This window comes from Leucoraja erinacea, chromosome 4 (assembly GCF_028641065.1).
Source record: "Leucoraja erinacea ecotype New England chromosome 4, Leri_hhj_1, whole genome shotgun sequence".
Taxonomy (NCBI): domain Eukaryota; kingdom Metazoa; phylum Chordata; class Chondrichthyes; order Rajiformes; family Rajidae; genus Leucoraja; species Leucoraja erinaceus.
In genome coordinates, this window is record NC_073380.1 from 13,984,846 (window position 1) to 14,011,581 (window position 26,736).

The 26,736-nt window shown below is 40.3% G+C and overlaps 1 protein-coding gene across 17 annotated transcripts in view; it reads right to left on the reverse strand.

Annotated features, from left to right (window-relative positions):
• Window positions 1-1,469: 1,469 nt before the first annotated feature.
• Window positions 1,470-26,736, reverse strand: part of epb41l3a (erythrocyte membrane protein band 4.1-like 3a) — a 171,194-nt gene continuing 145,927 nt past the window's right edge. For 8 of the 17 annotated variants that reach the window (XM_055633724.1, XM_055633725.1, XM_055633726.1 and 5 more), the window contains 8 exons: window positions 25,442-25,678; window positions 24,779-24,901; window positions 17,652-18,053; window positions 15,143-15,271; window positions 13,468-13,566; window positions 7,018-7,098; window positions 6,306-6,422; window positions 1,470-2,708 (listed from right to left, as the gene is read on the reverse strand). In XM_055633724.1, the coding sequence (XP_055489699.1) occupies window positions 6,312-6,422; window positions 7,018-7,098; window positions 13,468-13,566; window positions 15,143-15,271; window positions 17,652-18,053; window positions 24,779-24,901; window positions 25,442-25,678 (1,182 nt within the window). In that variant the 3' untranslated portion in view covers window positions 1,470-2,708; window positions 6,306-6,311. The remainder of the gene's footprint in view (window positions 2,709-6,305; window positions 6,423-7,017; window positions 7,099-13,467; window positions 13,567-15,142; window positions 15,272-17,651; window positions 18,054-24,778; window positions 24,902-25,441; window positions 25,679-26,736) is intronic. The other 9 variants (XM_055633731.1, XM_055633733.1, XM_055633732.1 and 6 more) reach the window with 5 other exon arrangements.

Consider the following 26,736-nt stretch of genomic DNA (forward strand, 5'->3'; position numbering starts at 1 on the left):
AAAAGAGGATTGCGGCGGTGGTAGAATTTGCAACTTGTAATAACATAGTTATTAATGCTGCAGTATTTGAAGATAAAATCCTTTTCAAGGGCAATAAATGTATTTTGTTACTGCAAGCTAAAATTACTAAAGGCTGTATTCATCACTTAATGATTGCACAAATGTCAACAGAGATGAGCACTTGTCAATTACTGTGATCTCACTAGGTGGAAGTAGGTGTTCTAAAGAGACAATAGTGTCTGATTAGTGCTGGAGGTTATATGAAAATAGCTTTATCTATTGAGCTCATAGCACCAGCCTCTGATTGCTATCTGCATAACACCCACTCAAATACAAGTCCCCTTTCAGGCATAAGTTATAAAACAGGCCTGGGATGCAGTGCCCAGCAAAACAGCATTGTTACTTTATTTATTTAGATGAAACAAAAATGTTATAAGTTGTATTGATTTTTAAAAGGAAAGTAAAGTAGAGATAAATGCCACTGCTGCTGATGATCTCTGAGACTTAAACTTGATCATAATCGTTACTTAATCTTATTTGCATGGACTGAAAGCAGCATTTGTAATCAAGTTCTCAGTAGTTGTGGTCCACATCAGAAAACGGTTCGCAATATAACTCAAAATAGATAATCTCCCACACGGTATCAAGACGGATGATGTTCAAAGTTCAAAATTCTCCTTGTCAACATAGAATGCTATTGGGAGCAGTGCTATCTTCTTTCACCTCAAAGAACTCAGCTCACAAAAATAAGTGTGTTCTGTGGCCTGGATTTTCACGCCTGGCACCTTCTTCAGTGGATCTTTCATGTGTCGGCAAAAATGATGTAAATGACTTGGCTTTTCATCCAATTCAGTTGAAAAACTTTGACAGACAGCAAACCAAGTAAAAAGCTAAGTTTTATTTTAAACATTTTACATTGAGCAACATAAATGTGGGACATACATATGGATTAACATGTAGGCTGAAATATCGTGTGTAAAACTTAAAATATATAAAATAACTTTAAAATTCATGGAATTTTTAAAAATAATTATTCAGGCAATTAGACTCCATATACAAAATTATTTTTGGGGGGCTAGCAGCAATTATGTCTCCGAATATACTTAAAATCTTAGCTATACCTCATTCAGCAAGGCATAATATTTTCAATGTTTTTAACAGGGAGAATAGTGCAGTAATAGTTGTTTTTTATGCCGAGTCTGAACACTGAATGTGTTAATTGCCTCTGTGAAGATTTTAACAATACGCCCAGTGCAGATGTAGAGAATTGCCTCTGGATTTGTATGATTAACTGCACACATGGTTACCAGAAGTTACCGTCAATTTCAAGGAATAATAATGCTGATAGCTTGGCCTTCATTACAGCTACAATGCTGATGATAGAATTCCCAGGCTGATTAAAGAATTCCAAAATATTTTTTTAAATTCCTGCATGTTAAGAATTTTGAACAGAATAAGACAGTAGAGTATTTATGCCTTTTACCACTTTTATTTCACCATGAAGAAACATACATTCAAAATTTATTACATTGCGACAGAAAATCTGATTAAAATGTTGTACCCTACAGTGAGCAATGTGTGGTTTTCTGTAAATTATAAATGCTTTATGCTTTGAAAGCTTTCAATGAGGGCTTGCTATTATTTTATGTTTAATTTAAGGCTTTGCTCTGAATCTGAAGTCTATGCAGAGTGCTTATAAAGAATCAATGGCATCAAAGTTAAAATGAGAGGTCGCAGGTAATAAACAGAAAAAAACTTTCTAGAACAGACACAATCACTAGCATTAGAAAACTGAGCAAACTAAGTCAGTTTTAAAAGGAACTCTGATGTTTCCACCATGGGAAGTCAAATACTATAATCAATGGAGGTCTCCCTACCTGGCTTTTTGGTTCTAATATAAAAGAATATGCTTATCTAACAAAACCAAATCATTCAAATATATATTTATATATATTCCTTTAAAAAAATCTGTTAGGAGACATCAAATTATGCTGACAAAGCACAAGATGCAGCAAAACAACTTGTTCTAAACTGTTGAAGGTTATTCATGTTTTCACAGGCATTACCATTGTATATCAAGATTTCCAGTTACAAGCTTCAAGTTCCGTACTATGAGAATAGATATGGGTTTACACTGTTATTGGCACATCTACTGTAAGGTATGACATAATCCCTTGATACAATTAACATTGTCACCAGTTTTCTGGGGTGAAAGTTGCTTGTTTATAAATGATCCCAGGTACAATTAAAACGAATTACTGCCACATCATTTATCCTACTACCTTGCTCAGCTATAGTTTTATTAAACTGTCAAAGGCAGAATTGCATGTTTCATTTAAAATATTAATATCCCAATGTACCCTTTTGCTGCATGAACGTGCTGCTAAGAGATAACTTAAGTGGTGTGAATGCCTTACTCTATGAGTGTGAAAATGTGTGTTTTTTTAATTCTTTGTGTGATAAAAGATTTTTTTTTCTAGTCATGCAATATTCATTTGCCGTTTGGATATGATGGAATGAAAAGATTTTGCAAATGTTCTCATTTAGTGAGAGGGTCATCATACAACGTGCTCCAATACGCTTGATGTGAAAGATCATTAATGGATGGATTCATGACAAATGAAGTCAAGTGTATGACTCCATTAAGACTCCAAAATCATTCCTAATGATGTGTATGCATGACTTCTTTTGTGAAGATGTGGTTACTCCTGCGAAAGGAAAAATAAAACAACAATAATTACTCCAGTTAGTATTTCATTTACAAATATCAAAATACAGAGTATGCAATATTTGTTTGAAATGTCCATAAATTGCATCTTTCTCGTTCTTAAAATATTCTGCAGACCCCATCTTGTGTTTACAGTTTCATATAACAGAACACGATGCAAAGACAAGACTAGTCTGAGCTTGCGGCTGACGCATCTCATTTTAGAGAGAAACAAAAAAATGCAAACTTCAGGGAAAGTCCACAGCAGCAAACTGCAGCGTTCAATTGTTAGGCAGCCACATAATTCAAACAAAAAGCTTAGTTTGGACTAAAATTAAAAAATAAGGCAAAAGGTTGCAATTTACATTTTAAATAAGACACAGTTACATATTTGTGCAATGATAATATTGTATATTATTGGATCAGAAGAATACAATCCAACATGTGACGTGACGGTGTGATGAGCTTTTAGGCGAACAGTACATTGAAACTTGACGTGGTTTTAAAGAGTTTAAAAAATGTCAGTTTCACACAAACTTTCCGGATTTTTCTTTCAGGAAATGCTATAGTTATTGGCTAATAATATGCCACAACAGTGCACTTAGTTGTGAATGTTCATGCATTGTTGGCCATTATGCATCCAATCCTCCAAATTACCTGAAGAATTTAACAGAATTTAACTGTAAAGGTCAGTGATGATTTCAGAAGCACCACAATCAAAGGCCAAGGTACTAATCCCACAATGTTAACTGATAAAACGTGGGTTTTCTAGATAGGATTGCACAGCAGATTAATTATTTGAGCTCTCAAATAATTAATGTGCAAGTGATTTGGCTGATCAAGATCAAGTGAACTGCAAGAACCCTTTCAGAAAAAAAGACCAATATCAACTCATTCTAAACCTCCCATTTCATTCGGATGACAAATCAGTAATTCAAAGGAAATGTGATTTTTAATCAAAATTCCTGATGCCAAAACGTCAACATTCTATTTTTGTTTTTTCTGGGTTTTTAGTATAAAATTTCCCAGTACAGGTGCACAACCTTTTATCCGAAGTTCCAAATAACGAAAACCTCCGAATAGCGACATTTTTTCAGTCCTTGAAGAAAGGTCCTTGAAAACGTTCACCGAGGGCGGCCCGCAGAGGTGACAGCGGAACCTCCGGTCGGTCCTCGAAGAAAGGGGAACTAAATCCCCATTCATAAAAGAGAAGGTGAGGGTATATTGCGCGGGGGGAGGGTTAATAATTGACAATCTTCTGCTGCCTGCCCGCTGAGTTAAAAAGTTCCCACGGTACACGGTGCATGAGAACTTTTTAACTCAGGGGGCAGGCAGCAGCAAATTGTCGCTCCCTTCAGTTTCACCCCACCTACACCCCTCTGTTTCCCGGCCATGTGTGTGACACCTTCCCTCCCCTCTCCAGCTCCCCGCCCATTGCACCAGCGCGGGGGTTTTGCACTGTCTTCACGTCGGAGCTAGTGCCAGTCACCGGAGACGTCAGGACCAACGGGACACCGGCCCCCAGGCCCACTGCAAGCACGGAGATCCCAGAGACCCACAGCCAGCAGCAGCCCAGCCCCGTTCCAATTCCAGAGGAACACGCTCCCCGTAGGGACCAAAGCTGATGGTGTGCAAGGTGCGTCTTGGTCTTGAGGTTGCGGATGAGGGGGCGCAGCTCGGGCTGTGACGTCTCCGGTCACCCCCTGTACAGGAGCTGAGACTGGGAACTGTGGGGTTGTTTGCAGTTGCAGAGGGAGGGGGCAAGGGCGGTACAGTTCCCAGTCTCAGCTCCAGTCCAGAGGGGTGACCGGAGACGTCAGGACCAACGGGACACCGACTGCAAGCACGGAGATCCCAGAGACTCACAGCCAGCAGCAACTCTAGCCCAGCCCCGCTCCAACTCCAGAGGAACCCGGGTTGTGGATGAGGGGGCGCAGCTCGGGCTGTGGGCGAACTGCCACTTGTCGCTGTAGCGGCCCATCGGGGAGCCGGTTCCTGTTGGTCCTGACGTCTCCGGCCACCCCCCTGGACAGGAGCTGAGAGACGCCAGGACCACCAAAAGCCGCTCCCCGATGCGCCACTACAGCGACAAGTAGGCAGTTCGCCCACAGCCCGAGCTGCGTCCCCTCATCGGGACACCGACCCCCAGGCCCACTGCAAGCACAGAGATCCCAGAGACTCACAGCCAGCAACAACTCTAGCCCAGCCCCGCTCCAACTCCAGAGGAACCCGGGTTGCGGATGAGGGGGCGCAGCTCGGGCTGTGGGCGAACTGCCACTTGTCGCCGTAGCGGCCCATCGGGCAGCGGATTCCTCTGGAGTTGGAGGGACAGGGAGACACAGCGGCTTTTGAGAATGGTGGGCAATCCCTTCCAAAGTTCTGCCCACACAGTCAGTACACCTCTCCTATACTTGTCTCCCGCACTAAGATTATCTCGCAGAGAATGATCCCAGCCTAACCCTCCCTATTCTCTCCTATTCTGCAAGAAAAAACTACATTGAAGACTCAAACTCGCGATCGAGTAACTGCCGGGATCGAGGCGCAAACTCGCGACCTTGCGGATATGAAACGAGCACTCTGCCACTGAGCCAGCCGTTAAAATCTATGCTAAAAATCTTCCATTCCGAAAGCCGAAATATTCTGAATTACGAAAAGTGTCTGGTCCCAAGGCTTTCGGATAAAAGGTTGTGCACCTGTACAAAACTTGAATTGAGTTAATTCAAGTAAAAATAACCACCATTAAATTAATAGTAGACAAAAATGCTGGAGAAACTCAGCGTGTGAGGCAGCACCTATGGAGCGAAGGAACAGGTGGCGTTTCAGGTCGAGACCCTTCTTCAGACTACCATTAAATTAATACAACTTTCAACAAGCCAGTATTTTTTTCAAGCTTGTTAATATTTTCTAATTTAACTAAACCCTATACCTTGATTTATTTTTAACTTAAAAAATGCTCGATTTTAATTACTGATGTTAGAGCATTTTGCCCAAGGATAAGTACAGTCATGGAACAGTAGATTAATATGGTTTATTTCCAGTCAATAAAATGAAATGGTTATGGCATAAATATGAGATGATTTAATGCATGCAAAAGCACAGTAGGAAGAGACACACACTAGTGAAATCACAGGGGTGCGAATAACTATTTCTTCAAATAACCAAAAGCAGCCACGCAAATCACTCTTTAACCCATGGATCCTAGTATAAAGCAAAACCTTTTTTTTTCTTTCATCCAGATTAATCATACATGGTATCACATCCCAAACACCTTGAAGATACATCCTGTCAAAACAAATCTTGATCGCCATCAGTAATTCTATGAAAAAGAGAGGACATCGACAGATTGGGTGCCAATTTAGCACCAGTTCAGATTTGGTCTATATGTGCAACACACATTTGTTTATTTTCAATATATTTTCAACATCTTAAACCAGATCAGTTAAATAAGTAAGCATTATATCTCATTAACCAAATGTGGTAGTAGACCAATCCAAAGCACTTGCACATGGGTTATAGAGTTAAAAGCTGCAAATTAAAATCAGAGCTACGCAGAGAATGCTGCAATACTGCACAGCAGGCAGATGCTGTATGTTCTTACCTGCGATCAATCATCCCCGTCCTCTGGTGTGATCTCCGTCTCTTTGTGTACCACTACTTTGGTCACAGACATATCAGGGTGTTGCTCTTTGGCTTCTTTAATTGCCTGAGCCAGGGCCTAACCCAAAGAAAGCCCCCGAGGTGTAAAAACAGTAGGTGGGACATGCATGATCAGAAGCAGGATGGAGAATTATGACTTTTTTTCTCAATTATTTCACTGATGGAAATGATTTAAAGAAAACCGTAAGATTTTTACAGGAAGGAGCAGTATGTCATATATTTGTATGCTAAATTCATATACTTTAAATTTGATCTCATTCGTCTTGAGGGCGTGTATATTCTTTCAGTGGGCAGTGGATTTTTCAATTGGTTTCACCATCTTCTGTGCTGGCTGTGGTTCACCAAGAGAGTCTTATGGCCAATGTGACAGAACCTTGTTCTCAAAGTAATATTACTTTAGTGAAGATGCTCTTGTCCTCAACCCACCGAACTAAAGTTCAAATACGTGAATTGATTGAAAATTGAATCTTTATCCTATTAAATGACTTACAGCTCCTTCAACTTGAAATGCAGTTTGCCATATTTTATAACATAAAATTTTAATCTTCCTTTGGCGAGCAGTGTTTCCAAACACCAGATTTGTGCTTTAAATATATTGTGCTTTAAAGCTATTTTACATCAAAAGAGTTTGAATACATTCATAGGTAACATACCTGATCATGGTCAATGTCAGCATCTCCAGTAATAACAATTCGCTTCTCAATGCGCGTTTCAGAAACACCTCCTTTCACAGTCTTTAAACAGGAATACGAATATAGTTAGTTGCTTCAAGTTTAGATAAACTCTCAATCACAATGGTTGAGCAAGTCAACTACCCAGTAGTTTTTAGGCAAAGTCATAGGATCCATGGCTGTATTATTCTATGATTCGAGTGTTTAAAAGAACACACAATACTGCATGTATACAAATAATATACTGTACAAATTGTTCACAACTTCTAACTGAAAAGTAAAACCAAAAATTTCATTTGCCTTTTTGTCAGTCCTCTCCGCTCACACTTCTCAACTTTTCAAAAATCCCTGTATCTGCGTGATTCACATTTTCTAATCTATAAGTATGATGTTGTGGCGATCAGTGAAACGTGGTTGCAGGAGGGCTGTGATTGGAAACTAAATATTCCAGGATTTTGCTGCTTCAGGTGTGATAGAATTGGAGGGGCAAGAGGTGGAGGTGTTGCATTGCTAGTCAGGGAAGATATTACAGCAGTGCTTTGGCAGGATAGATTGGAGGGCTCATCTAGGGAGGCTATTTGGGTGGAATTGAGAAGTGGGAAAGGTGTAGCAACTCTTATAGGGGTGTATTATAGACCGCCAAACGGGGAACGAGAATTGGAAGAGCAAATATGTAAGGAGATAGCAGATATTAGTAGTAAGCACAAGGTAGTGATTGTGGGAGATTTTAACTTTCCACACATAGACTGGGAAACACATTCTGTAAATGGGTTGGATGGGTTGGAGTTTGTAAAATGTGTGCAGGATAGTTTTTTGCAGCAATACATAGAGGTACCTACTAGAGGAGGGGCAGTGCTGGACCTCCTGTTAGGAAATGAGATGGGACAGGTGGCGGAGGTATGCGTTGGGGAGCACTTCGGGTCCAGTGATCACAATACCATTAGTTTCAATATAATTATGGAGAGGGTCAGAACTAGACCTAGGGTTGAGATTTTTGATTGGATAAAGGCTAACTTTGATGCGATGCGAGATGATTTAAAAGGAGTGAACTGGGACATTTTGTTTTATGGGAAAGATGTAGAAGAGAAATGGAGGACATTTAAATGGGAAATTTTAAGAGTACAGAATCTTTATGTTCCTGTTCGGTTGAAAGGAAACAGTAAAAATTGGAAAGAGCCCTGGTTTTCAAGGGAAATTGGACATCTTGTTCGGAAAAAGAGGGAGATCTACAATAATTATAGGCAGCATGAAGTAAATTAGGTGCTTGAGGAGTATAAGGAATGTAAAAAGAATCTTAAGAAAGAAATTAGAAAAGCTAAAAGAAGATATGAGGTTGCTTTGGCAAGTAAGGTGAAAGTCAATCCAAAGGGTTTCTACAGCTATATTAATAGCAAAAGGATAACGAGGGATAAAATTGGTCCATTGGAGAGACAGAGTGGACAGCTATCTGCAGAGCCAAAAGAGATGGGGGAGATATTGAACAATTTTTTTTCTTCGGTATTCACCAAGGAGAAGGATATTGAATTATGTGAGGTAAGGGAAACTAGTAGATTAGCTATGGATACTATGAGGTTCAAAGTAAAAGAAGTACTGACACTTTTGAAAAATATAAAAGTGGATAAGTCTCCAGGTCCTGACAGGATATTCCCTAGGACATTGAGGGAAGTTAGTGTAGAAATAGCCAGGGCTATGACAGAAATATTTCAAATGTCATTAGAAACGGGAATAGTCCCCGAGGATTGGCGTACTGCGCATGTTGTTCCATTGTTTAAAAAGGGTTCTAAGAGTAAACCTAGCAATTATAGACCTGTTAGTTTGACTTCAGTGGTGGGCAAATTAATGGAAAAGATACTTAGAGATAATATATATAAGCATCTAGATAAACAGGGTCTGATTAGGAACAGTCAACATGGATTTGTGCCTGGAAGGTCATGTTTGACTAATCTTCTTGAATTTTTTGAAGAGGTTACTAGGGAAATTGACGAGGGTAAAGCAGTGGATGTTGTCTATATGGACTTTAGTAAGGCCTTTGACAAGGTTCCTCATGGAAGGTTGGTTAAGAAGGTTCAACTGTTGGGTATAAATGCAGGAATAGCAAGATGGATTCAACAGTGGCTGAATGGGAGAAGCCAGAGGGTAATGGTGGATGGCTGTTTATCGGGTTGGAGGCAGGTGACTAGGGGGGTGCCTCAGGGATCTGTGTTGGGTCCTTTGTTGTTTGTCATGTACATCAATGATCTGGATGAAGGTGTGGTAAATTGGATTAGTAAGTATGCTGATGATACCAAGATAGGGGGTGTTGTGGATAATGAAGAGGATTTCCAAAGTCTACAGAGTGATTTAGGCCATTTGGAAAAATGGGCTGAAAGATGGCAGATGGAGTTTAATGCTGATAAATGTGAGGTGCTACACCTTGGCAGAACAAATCAAAATAGGACGTACATGGTAAATGGTAGGGAATTGAAGAATACAGTTGAACAGAGGGATCTGGGTATAACCGTGCATAGTTCCTTGAAGGTGGAATCTCATATAGATAGGGTGGTAAAGAAAGCTTTTGGTATGCTAGCCTTTATAAATCAGAGCATGGATTATAGAAGCTGGGATGTAATGTTAAAATTGTACAAGGCATTGGTGAGACCAAATCTGGAGTATGGTGTACAATTTTGGTCGCCCAATTATAGGAAGGATGTCAACAAAATAGAGAGAGTACAGAGGAGATTTACTAGAATGTTGCCTGGGTTTCAACAACTAAGTTACAGAGATAGGTTGAATAAGTTAGGTCTTTATTCTCTGGAGCGCAGAAGGTTAAGGGGGGACCTGATAGAGGTCTTTAAAATGATGAGAGGGATAGACAGAGTTGATGTGGACAAGCTTTTCCCTTTGAGAATAGGGAAGATTCAAACAAGAGGACATGACTTCAGAATTAAGGGACAGAAGTTTAGGGGTAATATGAGGGGGAACTTCTTTACTCAGAGAGTGGTAGCGGTGTGGAATGAGCTTCCAGTGGAAGTGGTGGAGGCAGGTTCATTGGTATAATTTAAAAATAAATTGGATAGGCATATGGATGAGAAGGGAATGGAGGGTTATGGTATGAGTGCAGGCAGGTGGGACTAAGGGGAAAAAACATTTGTTCGGCACGGACTTGTAGGGCCGAGATGGCCTGTTTCCGTGCTGTAATTGTTATATGTTATATGTTATATAAACTGTTCTCATTTTGGATTTACCCACTCTGTTAATATTCCACCTTCACCACTTTTTCTTCGTTTAGCACATTTATGCAGTTGATGTTAGCAATTTTTTAAGTCATTCTCCATCCTATTAGGTCTGCACAATGGTGCAGCAGTACAGTTTTTGCCTTACAGGGCCCGAGATCCGGTTTCGATCCTGACTGCGAGTGCTTTGTGAATGGAGCTTGTACATTATCTCTGTGACCACGTGAATTTTCTCCCAGTGCTTCGGTTTCCTCACACATTTCCAAAGACGTGTAGGTTTGTAGGTTAATTGACTTCTGTAAATTGTAATTTGTCCCTAGCGAGCTGGATAGTGCTAGTGTACGGGGTGATCGCTGGTCGATGGCTTACTCGGTGGGCCGAAGGGCCTATTTCTGCACTGTATCTCTCAAGTCTGAAGAGGCTGCGGTGATGTGAAAGTGCTGCTAAAAGGTCCCAGAGTGGTTCTGGTGAATGTTGGGCTTTGGTGAAGAGGGTGTGCTGAATCATGGCAAGGTTTTTAAGATTTATTTCTCATTAAGTCCAGGACATTTATCTTTTTAACTATATATTTGCACACTGAAGACCATTTAGGAGGCTGAGAGGGGTATAGACTCTAGTTTCAGGGAAGTGGCTACACTAAAGGTTCAGCCAGAAAGATGGGTGACTGCCAGCATATGCAAGCTGGTGGTGCCGGAGTCACCTGTTGCTATCTCCCTCTCATACAAGTTTAACAATACTGGATACTGCTGGGGTAGTGAGGGATGGGGGAATGCCCTCTCGCGGGCAAACAATATCATGAGCTAGAACACCAGCACCATCTCGGGCTTGGCTGAACAGCAGGATAGGTCTACGTTTAGGTCAGCAATATTGAGGGGGAATCTATAGTCAGGGGTGCAGACATGATTCCAGGATGGTGTGTTGCCTCGCTCATGAAAGGGTCATGGATGTCTCTGGCCACAGGACATTCTGAGAGGGGTGAGCAGCCAGAGAGGTCATGGTCCATATCGGTGTTAATGCTATAGGCAGGAAGGAAGTTGAAGTCCTGCAAATAGAATTTGCAGAGTAATTTAAACAAACAGGATACTGAGTTGGATGATCAGCCATGATCATATTGAATGGCGGTGCAGGCTCGAAGGGCCGAATGGCCTACTCCTGCACCTATTTTCTATGTTTCTATGTTAACACAAGACCTCCAGGTTTGTAATTTCACGATTACTACCCTGCAATGAGCTAGTGAGGCAAGTAATAGAAAGACCATGCTGTTCAAGAGATGGCTAATGAACTGTGCATATATATTCATTATTGTGCTCACTTCAAGAACAGGTGGAACTTGTACAAGAGGGATGGACTGCACCCGAATTGGAGTGGAAGCAATATCTTTACATGGAGAGTTGCGAGTGTTATTTGGGAGGATTAGTATTGCATGGTGTAGGAACCAGAGCAGCAGGTCAGCAAGTGGTGGAGAAAATATGAAATTTAACTTGAACAAGTGGGAAGTGATGCATTCTGGGAAGTTAAAAGAGGCCAAGACATAGACAGTGAACATCATGGTCGGGCAAGTGATATTCACAAGTTATAGGAGTAGAATTAGGCCATTTGGCCCAACAAGTCTACTCCGCCATTCAATCATGGCTGATCTCTGCCTCCTAATCCCATTTTCCTGCCTTCTCCCCATAACCCTTGGCACCCGTTCTAATCAAGAATTTGTCTATCTCTGCCTTAAAAATATCCACTGACTTGGCTTCCATGTGGCAATGAATTCCACAGATAAACTACCCTCTGACTAAAGAAGTTCCTCCTCACCTCCTTTCTAAAAGAGCGCCCTTTAATTCTGAGCCTCTGGTCCTAGACTCTCCCACCAGTTCAAAAATGCTTTCCACATCCACTCTACCAATGCCTTTCATTATTCTGTAACAGCAATGCAGCAGATTAAACAGCAAGACCTTGGCATACAAGGACATCACTCCCTGAGAATGTTGAGGAAGGCATATTTGGCTTCATCAGCTGATCATCATTGAGTGGAGGAGTTGGAACGTTATGTTACAATTGCACAATTCATTGGTGAAAAAGAATTTGGAGCAATTGGTGCAGTCCTGATTGCCAAACTATAGGAAGGTTCAAATTAAGTTGGAGGATGCAGGAGGTTTTACAGTAATGTTGACTGGATGAAAGAGCTTGAGTTGTTAGGATGGGAGAGGCTGGATTGTTTTCTCTGGAGCAAAGGAGACCAAGGGGTGACCTTTTTGAGGTTTATAAAATTATGAGGGTCAAAGATAAGGTAGACAGTCACAGTCTTTTTCCCATGTTAGGAGAGTAAAATAAGGGGACATAGATTTTAGTTAAGTGTGGAAAGATTTAAAAGGGATCTGAGAGGCAGGTTTTTCCACATGGAGACTGGTGGGCATGTGGAAAGAGCTCCCAGAAGGGATGGCAGAGGCAGTTACATTTACAACATTTGGATAGGTCGATAGATAGCAAATGGAAGCAATTGGGATTAGTATAGGTAGGTATCTTGGTCAGCATGAATGAGTTGGGCTGTAGGGCCTGTTCCACCCCTGTATAACTCTCTGAAACTTTGAATGACCTGATATTGCTACCTGTAAACTGCCCTTCAATTCTTCCTTTTTTAGTGAAGCTCCCAAAGGAATTCATAGTTCATAAATTACACCTTCTGGGTGCAACAAACAATTGAAAACATTTTGATACACTCACCAACTGAAGGCACCATGCCTCAAGCTTTTATAACACGGCCTTGGTCCATACTGTGGGCATGCAACAACTGATAAACTAGTGCACATGTTACTGATATGTTGCTTATTTAAATTCTAATTTCTCAGTATTGTGATACTACTTGCTATAATTCCAAGCTGCAGAGAATCTTTCCTGGTAAAGCACTTCTGTTTTAATATTCTGAAGATTATCAATGGATCATTCATGTTGGTAATGGGAGATCACTAGTGTGCCTTGTGATCGGGTCAATCATAGCAACAACATTTTTGATTCCCTGACCAGGAATATATTATCTGCCTCTTTTTACTTACTATTTAAATCCCCTAAAATACTGTAATTAAGAAAAAAGGAGGAAGTTTCTAAAAAATAAACCTAGTCAGCAGATCAATGAGAATTAAGCAAAGATCATTTAAGGTTAAACAGTCTAGCAATTGAATCTATTTTGTATCCAGGCAACTGGCTTAAAATCGACATCAGATTTGAAAATTACCTTGGTGATGTGTGTAGTGGTTGTGGTACTTGAAGTTTCTGAGGTGATCGTCTGAGCACTCATTAGAACACCTGGGTCACTTTCAGCATTTGCGTCCAACTAACAAAGAAAAAGAAGATATTCAGGCTTTTTCTTGAAGTTCACCAGAACCACAATGAACAAGAGTCAAGAGTGTTCTATTGTCATGTGTCCCAGATAGAACAATGAAATTCTTACTTGCAGCAGCACAACAGAATATGTAAACATAGTACACTGTATAAAATATAATAAACAAGAGAGAAACAAAATGTTCAGTGTATGTATATACTCACAAATATACACACACACACACCCACACACATATATATGTAGAGAGAGAGAGTGAGAGATCACACACATATGTACACACAAAAAAACAAACAATAATAACAACAATATATAGTTCAGAGGTTATTTGAGGTTGTAGTGTTTAAAAGCCAAATGACTGTAGGCAAGAAGCTATTCCTGAACCTGGACGTTACAGTTTTCAGGCTCCTGTACCTTCCTCCTGATGGCAGGGGTGAAATAAGTGTGTGGTCAGGGTGGTGTGGGTCTCTAATGGTGCTGGCTGCCTTTTTGAGGCAGCGACTTTGGTCCAGAAGTTGTGACAAGCAAAGTGCTATATTTCTGTTGAAAATTTCTGAGTAAATCACTTCTGGATTTTGGACAAAGGTCTTTCATTACAACATCTAGAAGTATATAGTTATTATAATTAATGGAAATAAAGAGCTGTTGTTGCCGGCCATGGATTGCTTATGAGTAACATGCACCTTATTTCAATATAAATTATAGTTAAGCTTGCAAAGGAATTGTCTTTTCTAAATTTTTCAAATGGCTAAAAGGATTCAGCTATCCAAATATCAATGTTAGGATGACATTTTTACATTATTTAAAGTCTTAGAATGGATACTGTTTTATGCACGTTGACAAGTGTATATCATTGATAGTCATCCAGCATGCAAACACACAAAGCACATTTGCATGCCTTTCAGCCACTGATCTACCACTTAGTAATAAAATCTACTATTCTCTGCTGCCTACTCTTACAACCCGATGTAAATGTATTTATTTTACCTATTAATAAAAACAATTTAAATTTGTTTCAGTGCTATCCTAGTTTTGCTGGCTTCTCTCAGCATCCTCCAACGAGCTCCTTAGCCCATGCTTAAGTTTTTTGAACTAATCTACTCATACTCTAGTGGCTCCACAACCAATTTATTGGCACAAATCCACTCAGTGTGCAACTTTCTACAGCGAAAGGCTCATGGTGTCTGTAATCCATGTGCTAGTCACACTGCAGCTCTTCAAACTTTACATCTCAAACCTCCAATCTAATCCTCTAGTATGTCCAGCCTTCTAGCCTTGAAGCACCGGTCAAAAAGTATTTTGAACCATACAGCACCAGTATCACATTTCATTTATATATATATCACTGTTGTTCTTGTATGCTCCAGGCTATACAGTTTGAATCATAACTAAAACATCTTCTAAATCACTGATGTATTTTCAAATTTCAGTGTATGCATTGGGTTTAAATCAAACAACAATATAGTTGCACCAGTAAATGCTAGGGTAACCATGAGCAACATTTTAACATTTCTGATTATTGCCTATAAAGTGTATGATGAACTTCACAGAGACTCATCAAAACTGTTACCTTTGCTGATTCATAGGTGATTGTTTTAGTCTCAGTGTGAACCACCGGTACATCCTTGGTGCAAACTTCTTTTCCGTCCTCTTTACTCATGCTGTCAAAGCTAACTGATTCCGTTTTAACAACAGGAGGCTATGTACAAAAGGACAATAATAGTTATACATTTTTCAGGCTCGCCATTACCAAGCTACACCACGAGGCATGTCATATCAGTTTGGGACTTATTGCACATGATGATATTCTTCCTCTTTGGGAGAATGAGTCCAAAATAGACGACACTTAAACCTGGTCCATTACATTCCTAAATATTAGTGTGTTAGCATAAACTTGTCTGGTTTAAGGAAAAAGTTAAATAATCCAGATATACCTAGCTATTTATGATTAGGAATTAATGGAAACCTTTTGCTGCATGTATATAGCATTAAAAAGCAAGTCTCTGTATTGCCCTACTACCTTGCATTGCTTGGTATGAATTTGAAGTAGTGCTCATTGGGGCAGGGAAATAAATTGTCACCTTGCTATTCCATACAGTGACCAGTTGGGGGCCTTCTCTCACTAACACTGCGAGGACTCCAGTTATATCTGTGCTAATTCACAGTAAATGTGGCAAATGCACACAGCATAAAGGAAACAGAACTTGTGAGAGAACATCAAGTGCTATTCGTACCAAAGTATGTCCAGTATTCCTCAAGTGACCAAGAACACTAAGGGGGAAAGAAGCCTCTATTTGCACTTTGAAAATATTCTGCCAATGATGGTTAAGGACAGGAATCTGCAATTTTATATAAAACACATTTTAGATTCGTTTTTTTTCTGGCACAAAGTGCAGATTATCTACTTTCAGCGGCACATCTTTCCCATAGCCTGGCACTGAGGTTCCCAAGGCCTATGCTAGTTGTTATTAATACTCAATTATGGATTGCTATTTGCTTCCCTGATCCAAACAAGTTGTTCAAGATATATAAAATTAAAAAATATAAAATTATAATCATCAAAACTGTCCCAAAAAGAGATGAAAAATACTGTGTATAAATCAGATGACAAAGTTTAACTACTTTGAGATATGTTCTAATACCAAGATAAATTATAGTCAAACTTTATTCAACATATATAAATAAAAACTCAAAAGTTTTCATTGTCAAACACCCGAAATTTCTTGGGTCTAATTAGAATTCATCAATTCAGGAATGAAGTTTAAGTGTCAGATGACCACAGGAGGTTATCAGTCATTTGCAATAATCTGACGATAGCAAAATGAAATCAGAAACAGAATGCATCACAGTGTCAGCGTAAGACAAAGCCAGAGCATTGCAGGTGTGCAGAAACCATACATCAAGCTGCAGCTTACTGCACATTGTTTCAAAATTAATGTTGATAAGATGGCATGCCAAACAGAGCGGGATTTAGATGAAGAGAGGCCCTAAGCAATTTCACTTGTGAGCTCACCCCCCCCCCTCCCCCCATCCCGCCAGTCCCTGGTGGGTGGTTAGGGGGTAGGGGGGTATGAAGACTGTAGTGTGGGTGGGGAAGAGCTAGAATCACAGGGGGATGGGGGAAGACCCAGTGCAACAGCCACTGAGATTACCAGGGTTGGGGGGGGGGGGGGGGGGGCTAGCACTAGGACCCAGCACAGTCAAACCCAGGGGAGTGGGAATCTGCAGCGTGGAAACTTCAGGCCCGGTGCTGAGTCCAGGCTGCAGGTAAGGCGACGGTTGCGGGCTGCTGGAGGGCGAGGTTCGACGGGTTCGGTAAGGCAGCGAGTTGAGTAGGCTCCCCTAGATCTCGAGGCCCTAAACTTAAGCTTGTCTAGCTTATATGTAAATCCGGCCATGATGACAAATGAGGCATTTTATCTGCTCATGGAGGAAAATGTCAGCTGCCTGTGTAATTTTAGAAACATAGAAAATAAGTGCAGGAGTAGGCCATTCGGCCCTTCGAGCCAGCACCGCCATTCAATACGATCATGGCTGATCATCCAAAATCAGAACCCCATCCTGCTTTCTCCCCATAACCCTTGATTCCGTTAGCTCTAAGAGCTATACCCAACTCTCTTGAAAACATCCAATGAATTGGCCTCCACTGCCTTCTGTGGCAGAGAATTCCACAGATTCACAACTCTCTGGGTGAAAAGGTTTTTCCTCATCTCAGTCCTAAATAGCCTACCCCTTATTCTTAACTGTTTGATATTGTTATTTGATTTTGATGTTGAAGGAAACTAAAGTTGAGCTGACATCAGTTTCCTACCAGCCATGTTGGATTCAAGTTACCCCCAATGTTTCTAAATTTGAAACAACCTGATGACAGGAACAAAGTATCAGGTGTGCGTAACGGGTGATACAAATCTTATAACTCAACAGCAATTACACAACACAGGCACTACTTGCAAAGCATTTGAAGGTGTTTGCTTGTAAAATAATAAACAGTGCAGATGTTGATAGTGGTGTCTGTGGAAACAAATGGATTAATGGGGATGGTTATGAACGTTGGTAAGGAGGTGAGGGGAACCAGTTACCTCAAACTGAGGTTGCGTTTCAGATTTTTCTGCAGGTTTGCCTGCCATTTCAGGCTGATCCACCCACCCTTGAGCAGCAGGTGGCCCTTCTACAATTTCATCTCCTGGTTGATCCTCCTTGGCACTCGCTGCCTCATTGTCCTCTTTGATCTCCACGGTCGCCATGCAACTTAGACCCCTTGCATCACCAGATGAGTGAGCTTTGCTCGCCTCTGTTAAAGTTTCCCTCCCATCTCCTGCCAGCTTAGCGCACAGAGCAGAAGCATCCTCGCTTGCATGCACATTCATCCCATGCTTCGTTTCCATCACCATTGTTTCCTGAATTATCTTCATGCTCTTCTCCTGCTTGTGGACTTCATGTTGCACCATTTTGGGACTCTCGTCCAAATTCAGATCAGGTTTCTGGAGAGATAAAAAAACTCTTGTGAGAAAGTGTAAGAAAAAAACTGAATAGCTACTATGGTGACACGTTGTGTTAGGAGCTATCAGCCAACTCCCTCTTTAATTGAACTGTACGTTTTACAATCTAAATATGGAAAAAGTACACTTATAAAATTCAGTTTTTATTGTGTCTAAATGCTCAGTCTGTGGAAGTATGATGAAATCTAAAGTCAAAAGCTGGGTAAGATATTCCATATGCAAGGCACAGATTGATGTAATACATTGATCCATGGCATGCCTTTGGCACAGAATGTATACAAAGTAAAGTCTTCTATAATTACAAAAATGTTCAGGCAGTTTTTCTTCCTTAGTCAATCATTTTTCTCCATCTTTCATGACCCTGCCACTCATTTTTATGTACATTCCTTCCTCTCAAACATTATCTAGTCACCGAGAGTTTTCAAACCATCAGCTGATTTGGTGGATGCAAAATGTTTGCCGTCATAGAATAGGTTATCAGCTCAGATACAAAATAAAAGGCGTACTGGGACATCTCTTCTTGAAAGTGAACTTCAAAGAAGAATTTCCTAGCCACAGCATAAGAATACATATTTTGGTAATAGGAGCAATTAAATCAAATGGACAGATATGCTCATTACACACATTGTGATATGTAATTCCGCAAGTGTAATGACTTTTCCCATGTGCACCTTGCATACAACCACCTTCTGATAATCTGCTGTTGGACTCACTCCATGGAAAGGCCAGTAATCCAAAACAGTGGTTCTGTTTTTACCCCTCATAAATGCTACCTGACCAGTTGGGTATACTGGCATTTTCTGTGCTCATTTCAGATATTCAGCCTCTCCAAGTTTTTGCCTTTGGATGTCCTCATATTACCGATGCCCTTGTAACAGGTGCACTCAGTACCACTGAGCACTATCAATTCAATCTGATTAATAACTATCGTCATAGTTATGGCCATTAATGGTCCCATCTAAATGGTCCTCAAGGTGATGAGGGGAACTGCGTTGTGGCCCGCTGCAGTGCAGATGGTGAAAGGACATGCACTCAGTGCAGCTTGCGGAAGGTTAGCATTGCACCTGTAATTTGCTGGTGATGCTAAGAGTGATTGTGGAGAGCGATGGGAAGGAATGCCAGACAAATGACCTGCTTTGTCCAGAATTGTCCAAAGCTTCTTGATTGCTGTTGGAACTACACTCCTACTTCTGGATTGTGCCCTGTATGCAGTGGAAAAGGGTTGAGAGTCAGAGGGAAGTCACTCACTATAGGGCAGGGCACTCAGTCTCTGAACTGATCTTGCAGGTATGGGATTAATGCAGATATGGGATTAATATGGCTGATCCTGATAGGTTTCTGGTCAGTAGTGACAACTGTCAAGTTCTCACTTCTCTTTCACCTCCTTCAACCAAGGCTGTTGATGCTGATGGATCTGTCACTAGCTCTGGCACTTGTAGTATGTGAACGTTATGCCTTCATTCAGCCAAGCATGAATGTTGTCTGAGTCCTGCTGCTTTGGCCATGTGAAGTCTTGCAAATGGAATTGAAAACTGAAATCATAAGCAAACATTCCTGTTTCTAGCATGACATGGAAGGAAATTTACTAATGCCTTAGTCTGTTTGGGCCAAGGGACACTACCCTAAAAAATTCCAGAGACATGTCCCAGGATCTACACTGGACATATTTCCAGCTAGTGAAAGAGTTTTACTGATTCCCACGGCCTTTAATTTTACGAGTGTTTTTTACTTCAGTTGCTCAAAGGTTGTCCATGTCAGTGATAGTTATTCTCACTCTATATCACTTAAACAACACTTTTGTTCATAAATGAATAAAAATTGAGGTCACACATCACGATGCTGGGACAGAAATCCAAAATATGCATTGTTATTGGTAAGAACAGCCACATCTCAAAATCTATTCCTTAATTATGGTTTAATAATAGCAAAAAAATTAATACTTTGGAAGGGTACATCAATACCAACGCTTAAAATGTGGATTGCAAGTATGTTGGACACCGCTCATCTTGAGGAAATGCGATTCCTCCTAATGGATAAATCAGACCAATTCATAACGAGTTGGTCTCCATTCGTCGTTTTTTTGGAATCATATGGTGCAACACAATTGTAAAAAATAACTGTTTCAGGACTGGACGAGGGTTGGTCAAGATTATAAATAATGATCTCCTTTTCTTTTCACTATTTTCTCTCTCAACTTTCTTCATTTACTCGTTTTCTTTCTTCACACACTATATATTTCACATCTTTCTATCCTTTACTATCTAACTTCTTTTTCTTATTCTCATCTTTTTTCAATGTAAAAAAAAAAAAAAAAAGTTGTACATAAAAATGTATTATGAAAATATATATTAGGCACTTTGGTGCCATATGACTGTGCTTACTTCTAATAAAATAAAATATAAAAAAAAAAAAAAAAAAAAAAACAGCCACATAACATGTAACATCAAATTTCAGATTCAATTTAACAGCATGTTGACAAGTATACTGGTTTTGGACCATGGTATAATTGAAGTTTTTTCTAGATGCAGCAAGTCATAAGGTGGCTCAGCCATTATTTTTAAAGGCTTATGCCTTTATGAGTTGAATAATCTGAAAAACGAGCTCTATGATGGTGGGGACCTCACCAGGAAGCATGAAATTGACAACAAAAGTTTCAGATTTATCTTTTCCATTTATTTTATGGCTCTGCAATCTTTGACAATAAATTGGAAGGGGGTCAAGTCAAGTCAAGTCAAGTTTATTCGTCACATATCACGAGATGTGCAGTAAAATGAAAAGTGGCAATGCTCGCGGACTTTGTGAAAAAAGACAAACAAACAAACTATAAATAGGTATGTTGCAAAGCCTACCTGAAGCGTCGCTGAAAATCTGTCCCAGCCCGTGTGGGCGGTTTTGGCGCCGTTTAGAGGGGGGAGGGTTTAAAACGCGATTTTCCGTAGGCTGTTCAAATCGAGGATGTTCAGCCTAGTTAATTATTAATGGTAAATCGCTGGAATATTCTGTCGCTTTAGCTATTTTTAGTTTTAAAGGCTTTATATAATTTTTATAGTAGGTTAAACATTAACCTCTAAACCCCCGACCACCAGCAACCGGCAGGGTCTCATACAGCAGACAACAGAAGGTAGGCTGGTTATTTTTACATTAAAAAGGGCTTCTTAAGATCCCTTTATACAAAGTTTAAAGTTGCGAGTAGCTCATTTTGGGCCCATTATATCCCGCAGTATTTTTCTGGGCATTTGAGGGCATCTAGCGCAATGTGAACGTTCTAAACCAGCGCGTTCACAGGGACCCAGTAGAAAGCTGATTTAAATTGACTTTAATTTACTGCAATTGAACACTAAATTCCTTCCATTTGGCCTATAAATTAATGTAAATGAGATTTAAAAATCATGTTTTATTGTGAATTATTTGTGAATATTATTTGGACACTTAGGCTATTTAAAAATGTTAACCATTTATTAAGAAATAGATAGATGTTTAGATCTAGTAATTGAAGTTTGAAATTAGCTCCAATTGGGTAACTAACTAATTATATGCTTTAATTTCAGGTCATCCAAGTAAGATTGATTTTCAGAATGCTTCAATCTATAATAACTGAAAATTTCATTCAGTTCTCTTAATTTTTAAGAAAGTTATGTGCTTTTGACTGTCCACAATCACAGCTTTTTTGTTATGTCCATAGAAAATCAATAGGGAACAAGATGCTAATTTCCGAGTATGAAAATGGCCATAACTTTTTAAATACTTGAGATTTGAAAGTAAATTAGGTGTCAAATTAAACTTATTTTTATGCTTTATCTGATGGGATACATTGCAGACTTGATTTTTAAAATCTCAAAATTTTGTAACATTGCTACTATAAACACACTCATAAACACACACATATTCTTTTACATATTAAATATTGGAAGGAAAAACGTTCAGTAAAGTTAGTCCCTGGTGAGATAGGATTTACAGTCTGAATGGCCTCTGGGAAGAAACTCCTTCTCAACCTCTCCGTTCTCACAGCATGGCAACGGAGGCGTTTGCCTGACCGTAGCAGCTGGAACAGTCCGTTGCATGGGTGGAAGGGGTCTCCCATGATTTTATTGGCTCTGGAGTTGCACCTCCTGATGTATAGTTCTTGCAGGGGGGCGAGTGAAGTTCCCATAGTGCGTTCAGTCGAACGCACTACTCTCTGCAGAGCCTTCTTGTCCTGGGCAGAGCAATTCCCAAACCAGATGGTAATATTACCGGACAAGACGCTTTCCACAGCCGCTGCATAGAAGCACTGGAGGATCCTCGGAGACACTCTGAATTTCCTCAATTGCCTGAGGTGGTAAAGGCGCTGCCTTGCCTTACTTACGAGTGCTGCGACGTGTGATGTCCATGTCATTTCCTCAGAGATGTGGACTCCCAGATATTTAAAACAGCTCACCCTATCCACAGGATCCCCATTTATCCTCAATGGAGTGTACGTCCTTGGATGATGTGCCGTCCATGATCAGCTCCTTCGTTATTTTGATGTTCAAGAGGAGGCTGTTATCCTGGCACCAGAGTGCTAGATCAGCCACCTCCTCCCGGTAGGCCTTCTCATCATTGTCTGAGATCAGGCCCACCACCACAGTGTAATCAGCAAACTTAATTATTGAGTTGGAGCTGAACCTAACCACACAGTCATGTGTGTACAGGGAGTACAATAGGGGGCTGAGGACGCAACCCTGGGGCGATCCTGTGCTCAGGGTGAGGGACTTCGATGTATTCCCTCTCATCTTGACTACCTGCGGCCTGGCGGTGAAAAAGTCCAGGACCCAGGCACACAGGGAGGTGTTGAGCCCCAATTCCCGTAGCTTCCCGGCCAGTCTGGTGGGGACTATCGTGTTGAAGGCTGAACTGTTTGTTGCTGTTAATTTTTATCATATCCATTACGATATCCAGTTGGATATGGTAAGTGCAGAACTTTGACTTGATCCATGGTGATCTGCTCCATCCAGAGACTGCTGGTTTGCATAGAATATTTCCATCTAAGTTTAAGGTGTTCTTGAAGCAGCTTCATGGCATGGTCCATCATCCCTAAATGAAGAGATCTGCCTGGCTTAAGGAGCATAATAAAGGAAGGGACATGCTAGGTCTTCAAGATCACCTATGGTCTGTCTATGTTGCTTCAAGGATGCAAAGATAGAGTATTAGGCATGTTTAGAACTGATCTAGTTTAGTACTACTGAAAGGGTTATGGAAGGATGCATGCCAAACAATAAAAGGGTGGGCATCCTCAGTGCAAGAGAGATGTGTCCCCCCCCCCCCCCCCATGGGGGTGAATTAACATTATCCAGATGGCTTTGGGTTGTTCACACGCACTCAGTTTGGTCACACTTAGCATGGTCATATATACTAATGCATCACTCCCAAATACTTTCATAAATCGCATGCTTAATCAAAGTGATATTGATCATGGGTGAGCATTAGTTTAGTTGGTAAAGAAAGATAGATAGCATAACCAAGCAGGCGTCGTCTATTACAATATTCATATTTATGTCATGAAGCTTCACAGTGTCAATGTTGTGGATTTTCTACGAACAATTACTCTCAGATGTATCCATTGTTCTGTCTCCTCCAGTTGTGCTCCCCCTGCTGGTGGAGCATCATGGAACAGGGTAATTAAATACAGGCTGAGAACTCCCAAGTATTTATTCAAGCATCATCATCCTTGGATTCATAGGAAGCCCATCTCCAATCATAAAGATTCTTGCACGTTGCACAGTTAAGGCAATAGGGAGCACATAGCAAATTTACAAGGAGCCTAAACCATTATTTTTACACGTGTGCACATGGGATGTGCTTTTTTGATGTGTGACCAAATTAAAGTGTTGTTACAAATGATCCGTCGTGGGTCAGTGGCTTCAGCGCAGGTTTGCCATTAATTCCTGATCACCAGTTGCTTAACTGTGAGAAAGCAGCACGGAGAGGCCAGATCCTTCCCTGTTCAAACTAAAATAAGTGGAAGAGGCTCACTCTCAGGTTACAGCGGCCATCATTCTGGATTGGGCATGGAAAGTACATTAGGCAAGAGCATAGAAGAGATCACACTCTAGGATAAATCTAGAGCTTGTCCGCCAGAGATTTGTGCTTCAAAGTATTTTTATTTGCACAAGGTGGGGTGATGTTCCTTTGTATCCCTTGTCGCACCTGTACACAGGTTAAATATCAATGACCATCAGGGATAAGTAGTTTAAGACCATGGGCACAGCTCAGGCTCCTTGTGGAAACTTGATGGAGACTCTCATGCCTTAACTTTGTCTAAGAGTCATCAGGAAGTAAATAAATGTTTTAAAAGAAACTTGAGATAACAAGGATAATTTTTAAAAAAGGAACATTTTTGTTTGTTAAAATACAACCACTTGACTCATCATCAAAAATGGTCAAATCATTTCTCAGTTGGAATATCATGCCCAGGAAACGAAGAGTAAGGGAGAAAGGAGACTAATCATCACGATGAAATCTACAGAAATCTGTAAAAGTAGGATAGTGTGTGACTGGAAAATAATATGTTAAAAGGCAAACCACCAATCTCACAGGAAAGGAGAGTCCTATGGAGCCCAGTATGGTTTTTTTTTATAATGTAGAAAACATACCAGAAAGACAAAGCACAACAAATAGCGAGTAGTAGAAATAACAAAAATGGCAAGACCAGTTAAGGGTGGAAGATTTCTTAAAGGAATATAAAACACCTGAACCCAGCTGTAAGATGAAGCAGCAGCCCATTCCTTTCCATCCATTTGTTTTCGTGCCGAATCTATTAGATTGGAGACGTCTACATTTTTTGCGGTTACTTCAGAACCAGACTGCTTTGTCTGTGTAGACACAGAAAGTCAACATATAAAGCCAACTGACATACATAACTAGGTCAACATTAGACAGACAAACATTGTTTCAGAGATACAGATTGGAAATAAGAGAGCAAGAGAATAAATAGGATGTATGGAAAAGCAAAATAAAGGAGGAGTGTAAGGAAAACAGGCAAGAGGATGAGATTATAGGTTAGTACTTAGGAAAGTCACACATTACAAATAATTTGCTTGGAGGAAGGGATATGCAAAAGAATCTTAAGTGAACAATCTGTGCAAAAAGTCGCAGTAGTCGATGAAGTGTTTATCTGGTGAAATGAAAATCAGGATCAGCACGATAAAGCCTAAATTTTGTGGATAATTGAACAAAACAATTTGTAATAGCAAACAAAAGTAAAAACCATAGTGGAGGATCACTGGCTGGGTACAAGCAAATTGCAGGTAAACTTAACGGTGGTTTTAGCTGTGTTAAGCGTACTGAAGCAAGTGCTGCCTGAAAGTCATGCGTTTTATCTTTAGATTGTGACAGTCAAAGGCAACAGTTACCAAAAATCTTGATCCCGATGTCTCAGTAAAATAGTGTGCTGTGGCAATAGTAAACATAGGCTCTTCACCAGTCTTCCATTTGGTAATTGAAGTCTCAATGGCAGGCTCCATATCAGAGATTTCAATTCCTTTCTGTCTTGGAATCTCTTTAGGTTTCAGACTACCTTCATCATCATCTCTTTTTGTTGCCCCCTTCTTTGAAATGATAGTTTCTTCCAGAGTGGACAGCACAGTTTTCTGTTGTTTGACAGATGACACAAAATCCACCAATTGTTGTTGTTTTGACTAATATACATCTCCCTTCATCTTCAACTTTCCCCATCTCTGCTAAACAATGTGAACTATAGCATTGTCAATTGGTGTCGGTCTATCGGCAGAATTCCTCTCCTCCCTCCCCTACAAACTTGCATTTCAACAGTCATTTTGATCTAGATTGGGATTTTTGCAGTGATTAATAAAAGTTCAATGCAGCATATGTAAAACGATAAACATGTTTGTAACCTTGAATGCAGAAGTTAAATGTTTGGCTTTGTTTCCAGGGCAGCAGTCCCAGAGTGAGCCAGCCATGCTATAATTAATCAATGGAATAGAAATTGGTGCCTTCTGCAACTGATGGGTAAACATCAGCCAGATTTGCAGCAACGTGGTGAACCACAATTACTTGGATGTTTCCAAAGGAATATAAGATTTCGTGTATAAAATTAGTTTTAGTCCATGGCATTGAAAAGTCTACAAGCTATTTTGTAAGGAAGGGCTTTAAACAATGAAGAATTCACTGAAATTACACTGACATTATGCTTCAAACTGAATTTAACAATCTTTTTACCCCCTCTATTTGCTGTAATATATTATTGACCTATTTGAAAGGGGGAAGCACACAAGTGAGGAAATAGTATATAATAGAACCGCTTGGATAGTGACTTTTATATAAGCTACGTAATTTGCAAGAGAAAAGCTTAAGGTTTTCAGAAACACATGTCTCCTAAAGAAATAAAGTACAAAGAAACACACAGAGGGAACAGATGAATCAAAACATAGAAATGTTAATCTGAACCTGCATAGCTTAGTTTATTGAAGGTACACAAAAAAAGCTGGAGAAACTCAGCGGGTGCAGCAGCATCTATGAAGTGAAGGAAATAGGCAACGTTTCGGGCCGAAACCCTTCTTCAGACGGCCTGAAGATGGGTTTCGGCCCGAAACGTTGCCTATTTCCTTCGCTCCATAGATTCTGCTACACCCGCTGAGTTTCTCCAGCTCTTTTGTGTACCTTCGATTTTCCAGCATCTGCAGTTCCT